Here is a 15,346-nt window from a genome sequence, read left to right on the forward strand (position 1 = left end):
GAGTGCACAAAAGAAAATTGTTGGGCGCTCGTTTCATTTTGCATTTGCAAATTTGCAAATACTCAAGCCTCATTCGTTAAAGCTAAATGAATTAAAATCATGGTTAACAGTAATTAATGCAGCTGTTAGATTGTGAATGTTATTACCTGGATAGTTCTTTGGCAACTATCCTTTATTTTAAAACAACATCTGTTGGCTTACTTTCTTGTATGAGAAAGTGAAAGAGATGTTTTCCTTTTTAATAAAGAAAATATTATAGGATATTGCTTTTGAAAATTCACAGCTGCATATGCTACTAATATTGATGATGAACTCAATGGCTAAATCAAAAACAGCCCAGATGTCATGTTCAAAGTGAAGCAGCAACATAATAAAAAAGTCCAACCGCACCACAGTGTAGCAAGGAAAAGAAAATTATTACATGAATGTCTTTAAGAGTCATGAATACAACATAAATGTAAATGTCATTAATGGTTAATATGAAGGTGTCATCTGGACAGTTGGATGATGTGGATTCTGGCACTAGAGGTATCATTCCTCTTGGAAACCATGAGAAAACCAGAGACTTTGAAAGATGTTGCAAACGAAGTTTGACTGAATCTCTTTTGAACATATTAATTGGCTGTGAGCAATAATCTGAGCAAAAACCTACAAAGCCAGGTCCTAAGCCTAAAAAGGCTTCCTCTTATTTCTGTGGATTTTGAATCAGGATTTAAAATACATTAGTGATACAGATCTGTATAAATGTAACCACTGAACAAGAGGTGACGTGTCTTTTTACAAGATCTTTTCTCACGTATTCCAGGAAGGTCTATATTTCTTGATTCCTACTTTATACCTAAAATCCTGAAGTCAAAGATAGTTTGAGAGAAAGAGAAAGCAAACATCTACATTTTCAAGATAATTTAAAAAATACTTACTGCTCCTTACTTAGGTTTCAAACCAGACCACAGAACAGCAAATAAATGAAAAGCAGGTACTTTTCTTTTCCCCAAGAATGTTTTTTACTGTACATTTTGTAGCAAAAAAAAGAAAGTAAAGGAAAAAATATTCTGATCACAGGGATGTCATTTTCTAAAACTCCAAGTAGGAAACGTGACGAATACAAGATCAAGTACACAGCCATGTCACAATATATCTCTGCACCTTTAAAAAAAATATACATAGAGTTTTTTCATGTATTATTTTCTCTGTGCCTTGCACCCTTTCTCCACATGTCTTTTACAAAATCATAGTAACAATGTGCAATTTCAGAATGGTTCCCAGCAGCTGATCATTGGGAACCAACAAATAAATAAACGAATGAGAGGACAGTTGCAGTAGCCACCAGAATGCTGGAAATCACAGTAAAGTCGTTAAGGACAATGAAGTCAGCTGGGTGGGCCATGTGCATTTCCATAACCACAGCAATGCTCCCCAAAAACAAATTTGAGAACCACTTTACACAGTTTGCCAGTCCTAAAGAGCTCCAGTTCTTAGTTAGCAAGTACCTTAGTGAGGGTGACAGACAGGGGTGCAGGAGTACACCAAAGACTGGGGAAGGGCTATCTGTAATGCAGGGGACACATGGGAGACCCTCTGCTCTGAGACACCCAAATTTAACTCGGTTTTCGTGGCTAATTGGGAACATACCCAATCCCCTGAAATACACAAAAACTTACATTTCCTGTGATGCTACTGATACAGTCAAGCCGTGTCATGGCAACTGTAAAGACAAAGAGTTTTTGTCACAATAGGGTGAAAGTCTATGTTTTCTTTGTCAGTTGAACGGAGTGACAGTATGACCTTTGCCAGATGTCATTGATAGTCATAATGTAGAGAGTTCATGGGGGCTACTTTTATTTTCCTTTTCTTTATCCTTTAATAAGAAATCTTGATTACTATTTTTCCCATCTTTGGTAGCAACACCCCTACAGATATCAATAGCTGCTGCAATCTGCCTTGAATATTGACAAGCAGAGACTATGAAGAAGATGGAAGAAAAAGGATGATGTTTTTAAAATTTATTAGCCCCTAAATTTAATTTTTCCTAGGAGATAAAGGGGTGGTATTGGAGGTGGGTTATACAGTACATCAGAAATTTGACCTTTGTACATATCCTCCTTTTCGTCTGGGGGATTTGATGAGACTGAAAACAAAAACAAAATGCATGGAAACATACTTTCTGCTGTGGGGAAAAAACAACTCAAAAGCAGTAACAAGGCAAAACAGAACAGAAAACATTAAATCCCAACAAAAAGCCCACTCAACAACAAGTATTATTTTCCCAGATGTCACAGTTAACACCATGAGATTATGCTGAACAATTTGCTCTGATCTGTCCCTGTGGATGCCCTGCCTGCACTTTTGAGAAAGTCACTTGCAATGACAACCAGATATATCCTAGCACCAGTCTTATATCCACAGAAGTGTATTACTGTGGTTAAAAGAAAAGAAAGAGGTGCCTTCAAAAAAAAAAAAAAAAAGAAACCCTGTAAAATTAAATTTGTGCTGTTAAACCCCTTTTCATCCTCCTTGTTTAATCTTGAGTAACAGTTCACCGAGAGTCTGAGTAACTTTTGGAAAGCAATGCTAAATACAACTAGCAAATTCCTTGAAACGTTCACGCATGGTTTAGTTGGGTCCAGACAAGAATGGTGCCATACGTGCCTATTCACATTTCATGACCTTCTTTCTCTTTTAGTATCCCTGTTACTTATGTGTTTACCTATTTTTTTGGCCAGTACAATTGAAAACATTTCCTCCCCTCTCTTTCCAAATGCATGGTCCTGCAGCAAACCACGCTTTATAAAGCATGAGGGGAGAAAAGGAGGGGAGAGACACTGATATTTACACTGTGCTTTCCATTACCCACTCTGAGCTTCCGAAAGTCCCTTTTGCCCCTGTTAAGTCATTGTCATCATACTGCAAAAGCATGCCATTCACCGAGAGGCTCCTCTTTGTCCAAATGTTTGTTATCTTTTTTGGGTAGGTGCAACACTGAGATGTGGCGAAGTCCCCCATGTCAAAAGAATGGCTACGTTTAGTTTTGCCCTCCAGAGGCAACATGAGTAGGCTGCGAAATTTGGACTCCGGTTGGCCCAGCAGTGGCTCTTTGTCCGAGTGGCGGGCCACCGTAGAAGTTCTGGAGTCTGTCATTTCCTCCTTTTTCTGACATTTCAGTTCCAGGGAGGCAAAAGCTCCCATTAGCCGGTCAATATTGTGTTTTGACCTGGAAGGAGGCCTCCACTTACTGGACAATGTGCCCTGTTCACTTTGGAGGCTATAGTCATCGCAGTCGCGGCTATTTGCAGAGCTGGAGGAAGAGGAGATGCTGCTCCGTGCAGAATGACAGTTAAACTCCATAAGTTCGTTTCTCACCACCACTTTGGGGTTGACTTGGGGCAAGACTCCATTCTGAATTGGTTGTGCTCCGTTCGTCTGTGAATAGACATTGCTGACGTTAGACATCTTCCCCTGGGAATTGTTGCAGACCTTATAGCGGACCATGAGTATTACAATGAATACCAACAGAGTTGCCACAATGATGCCTCCAATGATCAGAATCATGGTCCCACCCAGGAACTGGCTGTGCATCGACTGGCACTGAGGGTAGTCTTCTTTGGTGAAGAACTGGGCGCATCCCACAATATTGGTGGCAGTAAGGGTCGTGGCCGTGTCATCCCACATTGCCAAGACACAGAGGTCATAGCCTGTTCCAGAAACAAGGTTGTTTACAACAAAGGCTTTGTTTGTAGCTGGAATCATCCTTTTAAAAAAAGAAAAAAAAAATAGAAAAAAAAATTGGTTACTCTTGACACTAAGGGAAAAGAGAGGAGAACAGACATAAGAACAGTGTGGTGTTTACTGTGCTTGGTACTGTCAGAGACGAGTCAGAGCCATAAAATTTAAACAAGCATTCAAGCTTCCCAGATCCTGTGGGTCCAACATCCCAGCATGCAGTAATGCACAGGTTTTGAGGGCCATCTCTCAAATGTGCAATAAAGGGAATAAAAAAAACCAGACCAAACTAGTCTGGGGTTTTTTTTCTCTTCACTTGTGTCTGTCCTAATCTTAAATATATTCAAACCTGAACAAATAACTCAGAATAAAAATATGTGCCTACAAAGAGCAGTTCTTTCTGAGTGTGCAAATGACCCTTGCACTTGCTGACTCTGAACCTGACAGTTGTCACATTGCTTCACGGGTGCCTGAACATTTACTGTGTAACATCAGCAGGTTGCTTACCTTGTGAAGACAAGGGGCTGCATTCAGTTTTCTCATTCCCTGAGAATGCAAGGCAGGAAGCCACTTCTGTCTCTTTCTCCACTCCCCCACCTACTTTCCCCATACTCCTACTCCCCACTGTGGAAAATATCTCATAGAAATGCAGCTATCATCTTCTTTGCCAGAAATTTCTTCCTGCAACCGCCTTCCTCTGTGTGAGTGAAAAAGAAATACTGGCATTGGCGGTATGGGCTGTGGAAGTGTGAGGAGAGGTAGGAAGATGCAGGGATGGAAACAAGAAGGTTTCTTTAAAATAAAAAGTTCTACACAAATACAAATCCATTTTCAAAAACCATATAGCTAGGCCCAAGCTATGCTCCAAGTTTGGTCATTTATGGATATTATTCTTTGCTGCCACAAAACTTAAGCAGTCATTTGAACTCATGCAATATTAGAGCATCACTAGCATTCAAAATTAGCAGATGGGAATGAACATGGTCTACCCCCACTTCAAAATGGTGAAAATTGCAGCATGTTAGCGGAATACAGTGGAGAATCCCAGATTCGGTGCCTGGTGGGTAGCCAAGGGTAAAACCAAAGAGATACCCATGCATGTTTCTCTTTACTTCCACATAACAGGCTTGAGTAAGAGAAAAAAGCTGAAATTAAAAACAGCCCATTCTGACTTAGAGCTGCAGATCTTCAGCACCAGCAACAAGGGAGCCCTACAAGCACTTACACCACACAGCAAGCTGGTGTGACTGTAACTGGGACGGTTAGGCCTGGCCGGAGCAAAAAGGCATACTCCTTGTGGGAGTGCCAGGCTTTCTTAGCCTCAAATCGTCATCACAGCTAGCATAAATTCCCCCTGCACAGGGAAGCAGCAACGTCAAGGCACTGCAAAGATGAGCTTCTGATCATCTTTGCATTTATGCGTTCGCGCCACTTACACAAGCCTTCAGTCTGGCCACAGGTGAGGATGTGGCTCCTTTTTAAAAAGTAAACAAACACACAAAAAACTTCTGTAAGGAAATGAAATATCGGTGAGAGACACCTGGAATTTAAACAGCACCTGGCAGGTTTACTCAATGTTATATTTCAGCCCCCAGGGAGCGCGAGTGACCCGGAGCGTGGCGAACAGGGCGGGCAAACAGGGCGTGGCGCATCAGAAGGGCGTGACGCGGCAGTTCGCGCCAGCAGGGCGTGCGGGGAAGGCGAGCGGGCAGGGCGCAGCCCCCCCCTCCAGGCTCCAGAGGCTAGCTCAACTCGTGGTCATCGCCCTCCCAGAAGAGAACCTAGCCGTGGTATCCACTTGGCCGAAAGCCATTGCCAGAAGGAATGTGGCGACCCAGACTGAGCTCCTACGCAAACATCCATCTGTCCATGTCTCCGGCTGCAGGGAGTGCCTGAGCCTGTCCCTTGTGCAGGAGGGCAGCAGAGACGACACCTGTGTGTGCTGTGACCAGGTGGATGATCTGCTCAGCCTGGTGGCAGAGCTGAAGGAGGAGGTGGAGAGGCTAAGGAGCATCAGGGAGTGTGAAAGGGAGATAGATTGGTGGAGCTGCACCCTACCATCCCTGAGGCCAAGGCAGCACATGGAGGCTCCACAAGAAGCGGAGGATCCCCTGCCCTCTTGCCGCCAGGCAGAAGGAGGGGACGCAGGTGGCAGAGGGGAATGGACACAGGTCCCTGCTCGGGGCGCCAGACGAACCCCCGCCCGGCCTCCCTCGCCTCAACCTTCCCAGTTGCCCCTACACAACAGATACGGGGCTCTGGAACTTGAGGGCCAGGCAAACGAGGACGCAGATGAAGGCCCATCCAGGGGGTTGCCCGAGGCGAGGCAGTCAGCCCCACACATTACGACTGCCTCCGCTAAGAAAAAAAGGAGGGTAATTGTCATTGGTGATTCCCTTCTGAGGGGGACGGAGGGCCTAATTTGCCGGCCAGACCCATCCCACAGGGAAGTCTGCTGCCTCCCTGGGGCCCGGGTTAAGGACATTACTAGGAAACTCCCTGGTCTGGTACAGGCCTCTGATTACTGCCCGCTACTGGTTATACAGGCTGGCAGTGAGGAGGTTGCAGAGAGAAGTTCCGAAGGGATCAAAAAGGGACTTCAGGGCACTGGGGCGACTGGCGGAAGGATCGGGAGCACAGGTAGTGTTTTCCTCAATCCCTTTAGTGGCGAGGAGGAATACTGAAGGGAACAGGAAAACTCATCGGATCAATACGTGGCTTAGGGGCTGGTGCCATCGGCAGAATTTTGGCTTTCTTTGATCACGGGGAGGTTTACACGGCACCAGGCCTGCTGGCGACGGACGGAGTTCAGCTGTCTCGCAGGGGGAAAAGGATTCTCGCGTATGAGTTGGCGGGGCTCATCGAGAGGGCTTTAAACTAGGTTCGAAGGGGGAAGGGGATAAAACCAGGCTCACTAGAGAAGAGCCTAGGGGCGGCATGTCAATGTCAGGGGAGAAATCGGCAGCCCAGCTCAAGTGCATCTACACCAATGCACACAGCATGGGCGGCAAACAGGAGGAGCTGGAAGCCATTGTGCAGCGGGGTAGCTATGACTTAGTCGCCATCACGGAAACATGGTGGGATGAGTCGCACGATTGGAGTGCTGCAATGGATGGCTATAAGCTCTTCAGAAGGGACAGGCGAGGAAGGAGAGGTGGTGGGGTAGCCCTGTATGTTAGGGAGTGCTTTGCCTGGCTAGAGCTCAATGGTAGCGATGATGAGGTCGAGTGCTTGTGGATAAGGACGAGGGGGAAGGCCAACAAGGCAGGTATCCTGCTGGGAGTCTGTTATAGACCACCTAGCCAGGATGTGGAGGAAGACGAAATATTCTACAAGAGGCTCACAGAAGTTTCACAGTCACTAGCCCTTGTTCTCGTGGGGGACTTCAACTTTCCGACGTCTGCTGGAAATACCACATGGCAGAGAGGAAACAGTTGAGGACGTTCCTGGAGAGTGTGGAAGATAACTTTCTGATGTAGCTGGTAAGCGAACCTACTAGGGGAGGTGCCTCGCTTGACCTGCTGTTCACAAACAGAGAAGGACTGGTGGGAGATGTGGTGGTCAGAGGCCGGCTTGGGCTTAGTGACCATGAAATGATAGAATTCTCAATACTTGGTGAAGTAAGGAGGGGAGCCAGCAAAACCGCTACCATGGACTTCCGGAGGGCGGACTTTGGCCTGCTCAGGACACTGGGAGACAGTCCTGAAGGGCAAAGGGGTCCAGGAAGGCTGGATGTTCTTCAAGAAGGAAGTCTTAAAGGCGCAGGAGCGGGCTGTCCCCATGTGCTGTAAGAAGAACGGGCGGGGCAGACAACTGGCCTGGCTGAACGGGGAGCTCTGGCTGGGACTCAGGAAAAAAAGGAGAGTTTATCACCTTTGGAAGAAGGGGCAGGCAACTCAAGAAGAGTACAGGGATCTCGTTAGGTCGTGTGGAGTGGAAATTAGAAAGGCAAAAGCCCAGCTAGAACTCAACCTGGCCACTGTCGTGAGAGACAACAAAAAATGCTTTTACAAGTATATTAATGACAAAAGGAGAGCCAAGGAGAATCTCCATCCTCTATTGGATGCGGGGCGAGGGGAACATTGCCACCAAGGACGAGGGTAAGGCTGAGGTACTTAACGCCTTCTTTGCCTCAGTCTTTAATAGTCAGAGCAGTTATCCTCAGGGTACTCAGCCCCCTGAGCTGGAAGACAGGGACTGCGAGCAGGATAAACCCCCCATAATCCAAGAGGAAGCAGTTAACGACCTGCTACGCCACCTGGATGCTCACAAGACTATGGGGCCGGATGGGATCCACCCGAGGGTACTGAGGGAGCTGGCGGAGGAGCTTGCCAAGCCGCTTTCCATCATTTACCAGCAGTTCTGGTTAACGGGGGAAGTCCCGGACAACTGGAGGCTTGCCAATGTGACACCCATCTATAAGAAGGGCCAGAAGGAGGATCCGGAGAACTACAGGCCGGTCAGCCTGACCTCGGTGCCGGGGAACATTATGGAGCGGTTCGTTTTGAGGGCGCTCACGAGCCATGTGCAGGACAACCAGGGGATCAGGCCCAGCCAGCACGGGTTCATGGAAGGCAGGTCCTGTTTGACCAACCTGATCTCCTTCTATGACTAGGTGACCCACCTAGTGGATGAGGGAAAGGCAGTGGATGTGGTCTACCTGGACTTCAGTAAAGCCTTTAACACTGTCTCCCACAGCATTCTCCTAGAGAAGCTGGCGGCTCACGACTTAGACAGGTGCACTCTTCGCTGGTAAAAAACTGGCTGGATGGCCGAGCCCAGAGAGTTGTGGTCAACGGAGTTAAATCCAGTTGGCGGCCGGTCATGAGTGGTGTTCCCCCAGGCTCAGTATTGGGGCTAGTCCTGTTCAATATATCTATCGACGATCTGGATGAGGGGATCGAGTGCTCCCTCAGTAAATTTGCAGACGACACCAAGCTGGGTGGGAGTGTTGATCTGCTCGAGAGTGGGAAGGCTCTGCAGAGGGACCTGGACAGAGGGTGGATCGATGGGCTGAGGCCAACTGTGTGAGGTTTAACAAGGCCAAGTGCCGGGTCCTGCACTGGGCCACAACAACCCCAGGCAACGCTACAGGCTTGGGGAAGAGTGGCTGGAAAGCTGCCCAGAGGAAAAGGACCTGGGGGTGCTGATTGACAGCCGGCTGAACATGAGCCGGCAGTGTGCCCAGGGAGCGAAGAAGGCCAACGGCATCCTGGCCTGTATTAGAAATAGTGTGGCCAGCAGGAGCAGGGAAGTGATCATGCCCCTGTACTCGGCACTGGTGAGGCCGCACCTCGAATACTGTGTTCAGTTTTGGGCCCCTCACTACAAGAAGGACATGGAGGTGCTGGAGCATGTCCAGAGAAGAGCAACGAAGCTGGTGAAAGGCCTGGAGAACAAGTCTTATGAGGAGCGGCTGAGGGAACTGGGGTTGTTTAGTCTGGAGAAGAGGAGGCTGAGGGGAGACCTCATCACGCTCTACAACTACCTGAAAGGAGGTTGTAGCGAGGTGGGTGTTGGTCTCTTCTCCCAAGTAACTAGTGATAGGACGAGAGGAAATGGCCTCAAGTTGCGCCAAGGGAGGTTTAGATTGGACATTAGGAGAAATTTCTTTACTGAAAGAGTGGTCAGGCCTTGGAACAGGCTGCCCAGGGAAGTGGTTGAGTCACCATCCCTGGAAGTATTTAGAAGACTGTAGTGTAGATGAGGCGCTTAGGGACATGGTGTAGTGGGCATGGTGGTGTTGGGTTGACGGTTGGACTCGATGATCTTAGAGGTCTTTTCCAACCTTAATGATTCTATGATTCTATGATTCTATGATTCTATGATTCTATGACACCTGGAATATAAACATCACCTGGCAGGTTTATTCAATGTTATATTTGAGATTCTTGGCACATTTATCATCCTGATGGAGATGTTCTGCACAGACATAGATGAGCTATTCAGAATGAGCCAAGAGGTCATAAAGCAGCCATCCTGGAAAACTACAGATACAGTTGCTAAAATGGTTTCTAATAGTCAAAATGGTTGGTCTCAAGTTACTTCTAATTGTTCTTCTCTCCCCGTGGCTCTGAGAACAACATACCACTGGCCACAGCAGCTAGGGCAATGCCTGCACTCTGTTGAATTGTGCAAGGAATTTCATATGCACACACCAAGGATGATATATGGAATAACAGAATACTATTGATCTTCAAACATATGATCTTCAAAGTCTTTAGCAGTTTCACCAATTGCTTCATATCTCCTTCTGTAACACCTAGTGCTGTACTCCGCTCTCCACCATCACTCCCAGCCATGTGCTTAAAAATTTCTGCAGTGTGTAAGTCCTTCAGAAATTATTTCACTGTGAAACCTCATTACAAACAAGTGGCACTGTTAGCAGAAAGAATAGTCAGCCCTATAAACTGGGTCTTGGACTTGGGTCATAACTCTGGAAAAACAGAGTTATAGCACCATCTGCTAGAGTAGTTCCTTTTGCTTTGCACTGATGAAACACAGAGAGACCTCTATATTCTCTCCAAGCGAATAGCAAACAACTGGGTTTACATAGTATATAGCCTTGCATATAACATACTTGCACATAACTTACGCATATAGAAATACAGTCTTTCAGCCTAATACACTATGTCAATTTATATAGAGTGAACGCTGATAACTTCAATCATTTACAACTTGTTTTCTTCGAATATGATTACACACAAGCTTCCAAGGAAACGTAACTGCCTGGAATATTTCAAGGACTGGCAGGTAGTGATAGTGGCATAAAATGTAAAGCCAGTCCATTTTTAAATGTACAGCAGTGAGGCCACAACAAGTCCTAAAGCTTGGCCAGGTTAACTGTATTGAAACTTGCCATAAAAGCTCATCTTAGCCTTTAAAAGAAACTGAGTCATTCCTAAACTCAATCAGTCCTGGAAGTTACAGCTGTGGTAATATTGGGACTAATAATAGCTTTATAAAAGCTCACAGTTGCAATGCCAATTATGGAAAAAGCAATCAACTCTCCATATACATCTAAAATGAAGAATTTTGGATGTTTCCGTAAATAAACTTCAAATGTTCTTGTAAAATATTCAAATTAATGTTATTGTAAAAGAACAGCTCAGCATAGGAATAAGCACCAAGTTCAAGAGTACTAGGAGTTAAGTAATTAATCTCAGACTCAGATTTCTAGCTTGCAGCGAGGACGATCTTGTTTTCATGAAGTTACCAAATTGTAAGAGGATTTTGGCATTTCTCCATGCTTTAGCCCACCCTCCCCAAACATACTGCCAGTCAACTATGATGGATGACATTTCTTAACATTCCCCACACCTAAAATCGATGCAGACACATTTTCACTCTGGGATATTGATGACTCTTTGATTGTCCCCAACACAGGTAGCTGCAAGATGCCACTTCAATCTTTGCTTTGCTGCCTAACAGGGGGAGTCTTTTCATGGCCGTTCTGTATGTCTAGCACCATTAATCATGGACCACCGTGCCCTGCCATTGAGACTCAATAGCTAGGAGCTGCCACAAAATTCAAAGGGGTCATTAAAACTGTGTCTAGGCAGAGATCCTGCAAGGTTTTGTTCAGTCAACTCATCAGCTAAACACAGAAAGTTGGTTCCAGGTAGCAAGAATTTATAGCCTGGTTCATTGGAGATCAAAACCAGCTTTTGAAAGCTGTTAGCTTTTGAAACTCAGAAGATCCTAGTGCTCACTTGTTAGCCCTCAGATAGCAAACATATTTAATTGCAGCAGTGCCTTGAGGCAAGGAGCCTGATATTGTCCACCTGCTCTTCAGGGCAGTGTGATCTTGCAGAGATACTTATCACAGAAGAGGACTAGAGCTCTAAATTTGATACTAGCCTTTCTTTAGGGAAAAAAAGAGTAACATTTGATTAACTGCAAGAGGAGATCAACTAGGAAAACACTTCTTCATTTTTAAACTAATGATAGGTTATGATAGATCTTAATGTGTACAGTTTAAGGACCCCAGGAACAGTGAGGACTGGGAAAGCAAACGAATGCTCAAATATGTTAACAGTGTAAGTATAAATGTAGTCCTAGCTAAGACAACAAGAAATTTGAAAATCTCTTTACGGAAATTTCACTGTCCAGACACATAAGACACAGTAATTTCTGTCTTTCTCCTCTGGTTTATTTTCCTTGGGCTAGGAAGAGCAGGCAAATCTCCTCCACATTGGTGCCAGGATTTTGTTACCTGATTCTTAAGCTAGTTTCTGAATCCTATCTGAAGATCAAAATACCCCAAGCAAAACATATAAGAACATGGTTCTGACCTCTCTGAAAATCTTGCCTCTAAGAAATGAAATGAGCATAGATGTCTTACAACTGACCTTAATTTACAAAAAGCCCTCTTCTTTCACTCTTTGGCACAATAGCATCACTTATTGGAAGAGGGGGAGATCTATGGCCAGGATTGGGGCATGACATAAGCATCTGAAATAGAACAACAGTAGACCGAGGCTCCTGTGAGAGTGTGATGAAGAGCTATGAAGCTGAGATGAAAGTTTGCAGGGCTTTTGCAAACAATACATTCTCTTCAATCTATGGAGATTTATGTTTAATTTTGTGAAAGCACGAAAATGAGACTACGAGACACTTCTTTAAAAAAGGAAGGATAGGGCTAACACCCTTCTTTGAGGTCAACCTTATTTTCTACCACCACCACTAAAAAGTCCTTGTTATGTCCTCGTAGACACAACATACGGAAAGCAAGAAATTTGGTAATTACTCAATTCAGTGTGTGGTGATATTAAGAAAATTAGCAAATAAATTACTTATAAATGCAGGAGAAAAAGGGTTGCCGTAGACTTCACTCGTAATCCCAGATACAAGTGAGTACTGAAGCTTGCAGGGAGTGAATTGTGCTGAGAATTTAGGAGACCTGAGTTTTATTCTCTACTTTATCAGTTACACTGATATCAGGCTCTACTTTATCAGTAACTCTCAGTTCCTGAGAAATAATTTTGTTGTACTGTAAGTCTCCTCATTTATACAATGGGGATAATGCCAGCAATCTCCTTTCAAAAAAGGCCTGTAGTGTATGGAAGGAAATTAGTAGATATTATGATTACACTGTAATATACAAATGGGTTCTTTTCTTCTTTGTAGCACTGGGCATTAGCAGGAGTGAACTGCTGGTTAATACTGTGGTTATGCAAAACAGACAAATTGGAGAAAAGACAGATTAGGTTAATTGGCTAGGCAATTCTGTTCCTTTCTCCATCGCAAGAGGGGTATGATACCATCTAGTTTTAGCCTGAATTTTGCTTTAATGACAGAACTTGCAGGGAACTGCCAAGGCAGTTCCTTTGGGAAGACACTTGCAACTCCCAAGACTCAGTTTTATACTGACCTGCTAGACTATGTTGCTTTTCTCATGGTACTTTTTTTTGTATAATCTAGGGCTATATACTATCTATATTGCAACACAATTTCTCCTTTTGAAGTGAATGCTAGGAGTTTAAAAAAAAAGGTTAATTGCTTGGGTGTGAATTTTCTGTGCCTAAGCTGCTCAACTCAAACTCTTCCTGTAAGATTCTATGTCTACATGCCGTATCCCAGGGCAGACACCTCACAAGAAATGGTCCATGTCTCTGCTGGTAAATTCTCTTTTCTTCCAGATGACTTCAGAAAGCTGCATATCAAAAATAGCCCTTGGCATATTAACTTCTGAACCATGCTGGAAAAAGCATGCAAGGAACTGTACCAAGACATTAGCAGTATAGATGATGGAGTTCTGGTGCATGGGAATGTTTCTGGGCCCTCATTAATTTACCAGCTGTAGCCTATACACTAATTATGAAGCAACTGCTAAACAGTAGCACTAAATATTGTCACTATGTACTATAGTTTGTAATGACGAGGGAAAAAGGAAGATGAAGAAGGGTGCCAGGGTGAAATACGTAGTGTGCCGTAAAATCATGTTCCAGTTAGTTAACACGCTAACTTTTCTGTATAGTAATGCCTTAGTGTGAAAATATCAATCTCACTGTACATTTCTATTCTTAAACTTCCTCTTCCACAAAGTTGAGTTCACGTAAGTGCAAAGTATTACCCTGATTGCTCTCAGAACTAGAAATTGATGCAGAAAATATTAACACTGGAATCTGAGCATTTTTCATTTTTCAGTGAAAATGTCAAGCCAAAAATGTTCATTTATTTAATCAATAAGTTTGTCCCCTATTTTAAAATCTTTGGGTATTTTTCTTCATTCCAGTTTCACAGGTAATTTTGAAAAAATGATGTTTCCAGCTAATCTTCCTTTAAAGTATTGTAGAAGGATCTGATGGTGTCCTACTTTTCAGGTGGAGTGTCTACCTTCAGTCCCAGTGGGATTAAAGTAGGATGGTAGAGAAAGGGGAGAGGGAAAGTATCAATGGTGACATACTGGAGAAAGACTGGCTAAAGAGCACGTAAAAGAAGTGGGTAATCAGAGGATGGAGTTCATTGCCTGAAGAGGGACCACATAAAGTATCTTTTAAAGCTTAGTGGGTGTAGCTCAATGGCGCACAGATCTTGCTTCTTACCAGACAGAGATAGTCATGAGGTGTTATTTCATTGAGGACAGGTAACAAAAGAAGATGAAAGAGAAGGTTGAAGTGAGAGAGAATGCAAGAAGAAAAGAGGATAGTGAACATTGGTGGCTCTGGCAGAGACCTCATTGTTCTGACCTCATTGTTGCTCAGAACAACAGAAAATGATAGAAAGACAAACAGGTTCAAAGAAGCCATTGGCAGGGCTCTATCAGGCACACGGCTACCATCAAAATGATGGAAGAAGTCCAGGTGGCCACTGAATGGGGACCAAGATCACAAAAACAGCTCGATATGTGTTGAGTGCAATCAAACATAGGTGAAGATCTTTCAGCAAAGACAACTCAATTAAAAAGATAATGAAGTGAAACAGGGCAGTGGGAAGAGTTCAGATGGTAGACAGATATTAAGAAGACTGGAGAAAAGGGCAAAAAAAGATCAGAGGAAGATCTAAATTGCAGTGAAAATGCCACATGTGATGTATTGCCTGGGAGCAAGAGCAAGTAATTGACAAATTTGGATTGCACAGTTAGCATTCTTCTCTGCTGTCAACTTTTGTAATTTTCTTGAAAGTTTTATGGTGTATACCATTGTCATTTTTGCTGTGTTTTTATCCTGGAAAGCCCAGTTTCTGGAGTCATGGAATGAAAGAAGAATCGAAAATGTTATTAAAAATTAAGTAAGCTAACAATGAAGATTAATTTTTGATCCTTAAAATTGCCAAAAAAGCCCTTGAATATATATCTTCAGATCATCCTAAAGCCTCAGGAATTGAAAAACAATACAAAGTACCAAGTATATTACTGTGTGAAATCTCACAGTCTTTTGGCGCCTGATTCAAGATTTTTTAATCTAAGAACCTGAGAAAGACAGAGGCCTACTGTGACCTGCATCTCAAAAAAATGACAGTTGTATTTCTGGTGTCCTGGGAAAAAAGATAGTTGTTAGTATTAGCAACAGGGTGTAATTCCTCTGTCAGCCATGTCAACATAAGGAAATGTCAGATAATACCAGGAGGTAGCTAGACTTGTTCAGTAAACACTAACTCAACCCAGCATGAATAATTTCCTACA

At 44.0% G+C, this 15,346-nt stretch overlaps 1 protein-coding gene across 1 annotated transcript in view; it reads right to left on the reverse strand.

Moving 5' to 3' along the window:
- Positions 1 to 1,842: 1,842 nt before the first annotated feature.
- LRFN2 (leucine rich repeat and fibronectin type III domain containing 2) overlaps positions 1,843 to 15,346 on the reverse strand; it is a 163,023-nt gene continuing 149,519 nt past the window's right edge. The window contains exon 3 of the mRNA XM_075146823.1: positions 1,843 to 3,748. Within this exon, the coding sequence (XP_075002924.1) occupies positions 2,830 to 3,748 (919 nt within the window). The 3' untranslated portion in view covers positions 1,843 to 2,829. The remainder of the gene's footprint in view (positions 3,749 to 15,346) is intronic.

This window comes from Calonectris borealis, chromosome 3 (genome assembly GCF_964195595.1).
Source record: "Calonectris borealis chromosome 3, bCalBor7.hap1.2, whole genome shotgun sequence".
NCBI lineage: Eukaryota > Metazoa > Chordata > Aves > Procellariiformes > Procellariidae > Calonectris > Calonectris borealis.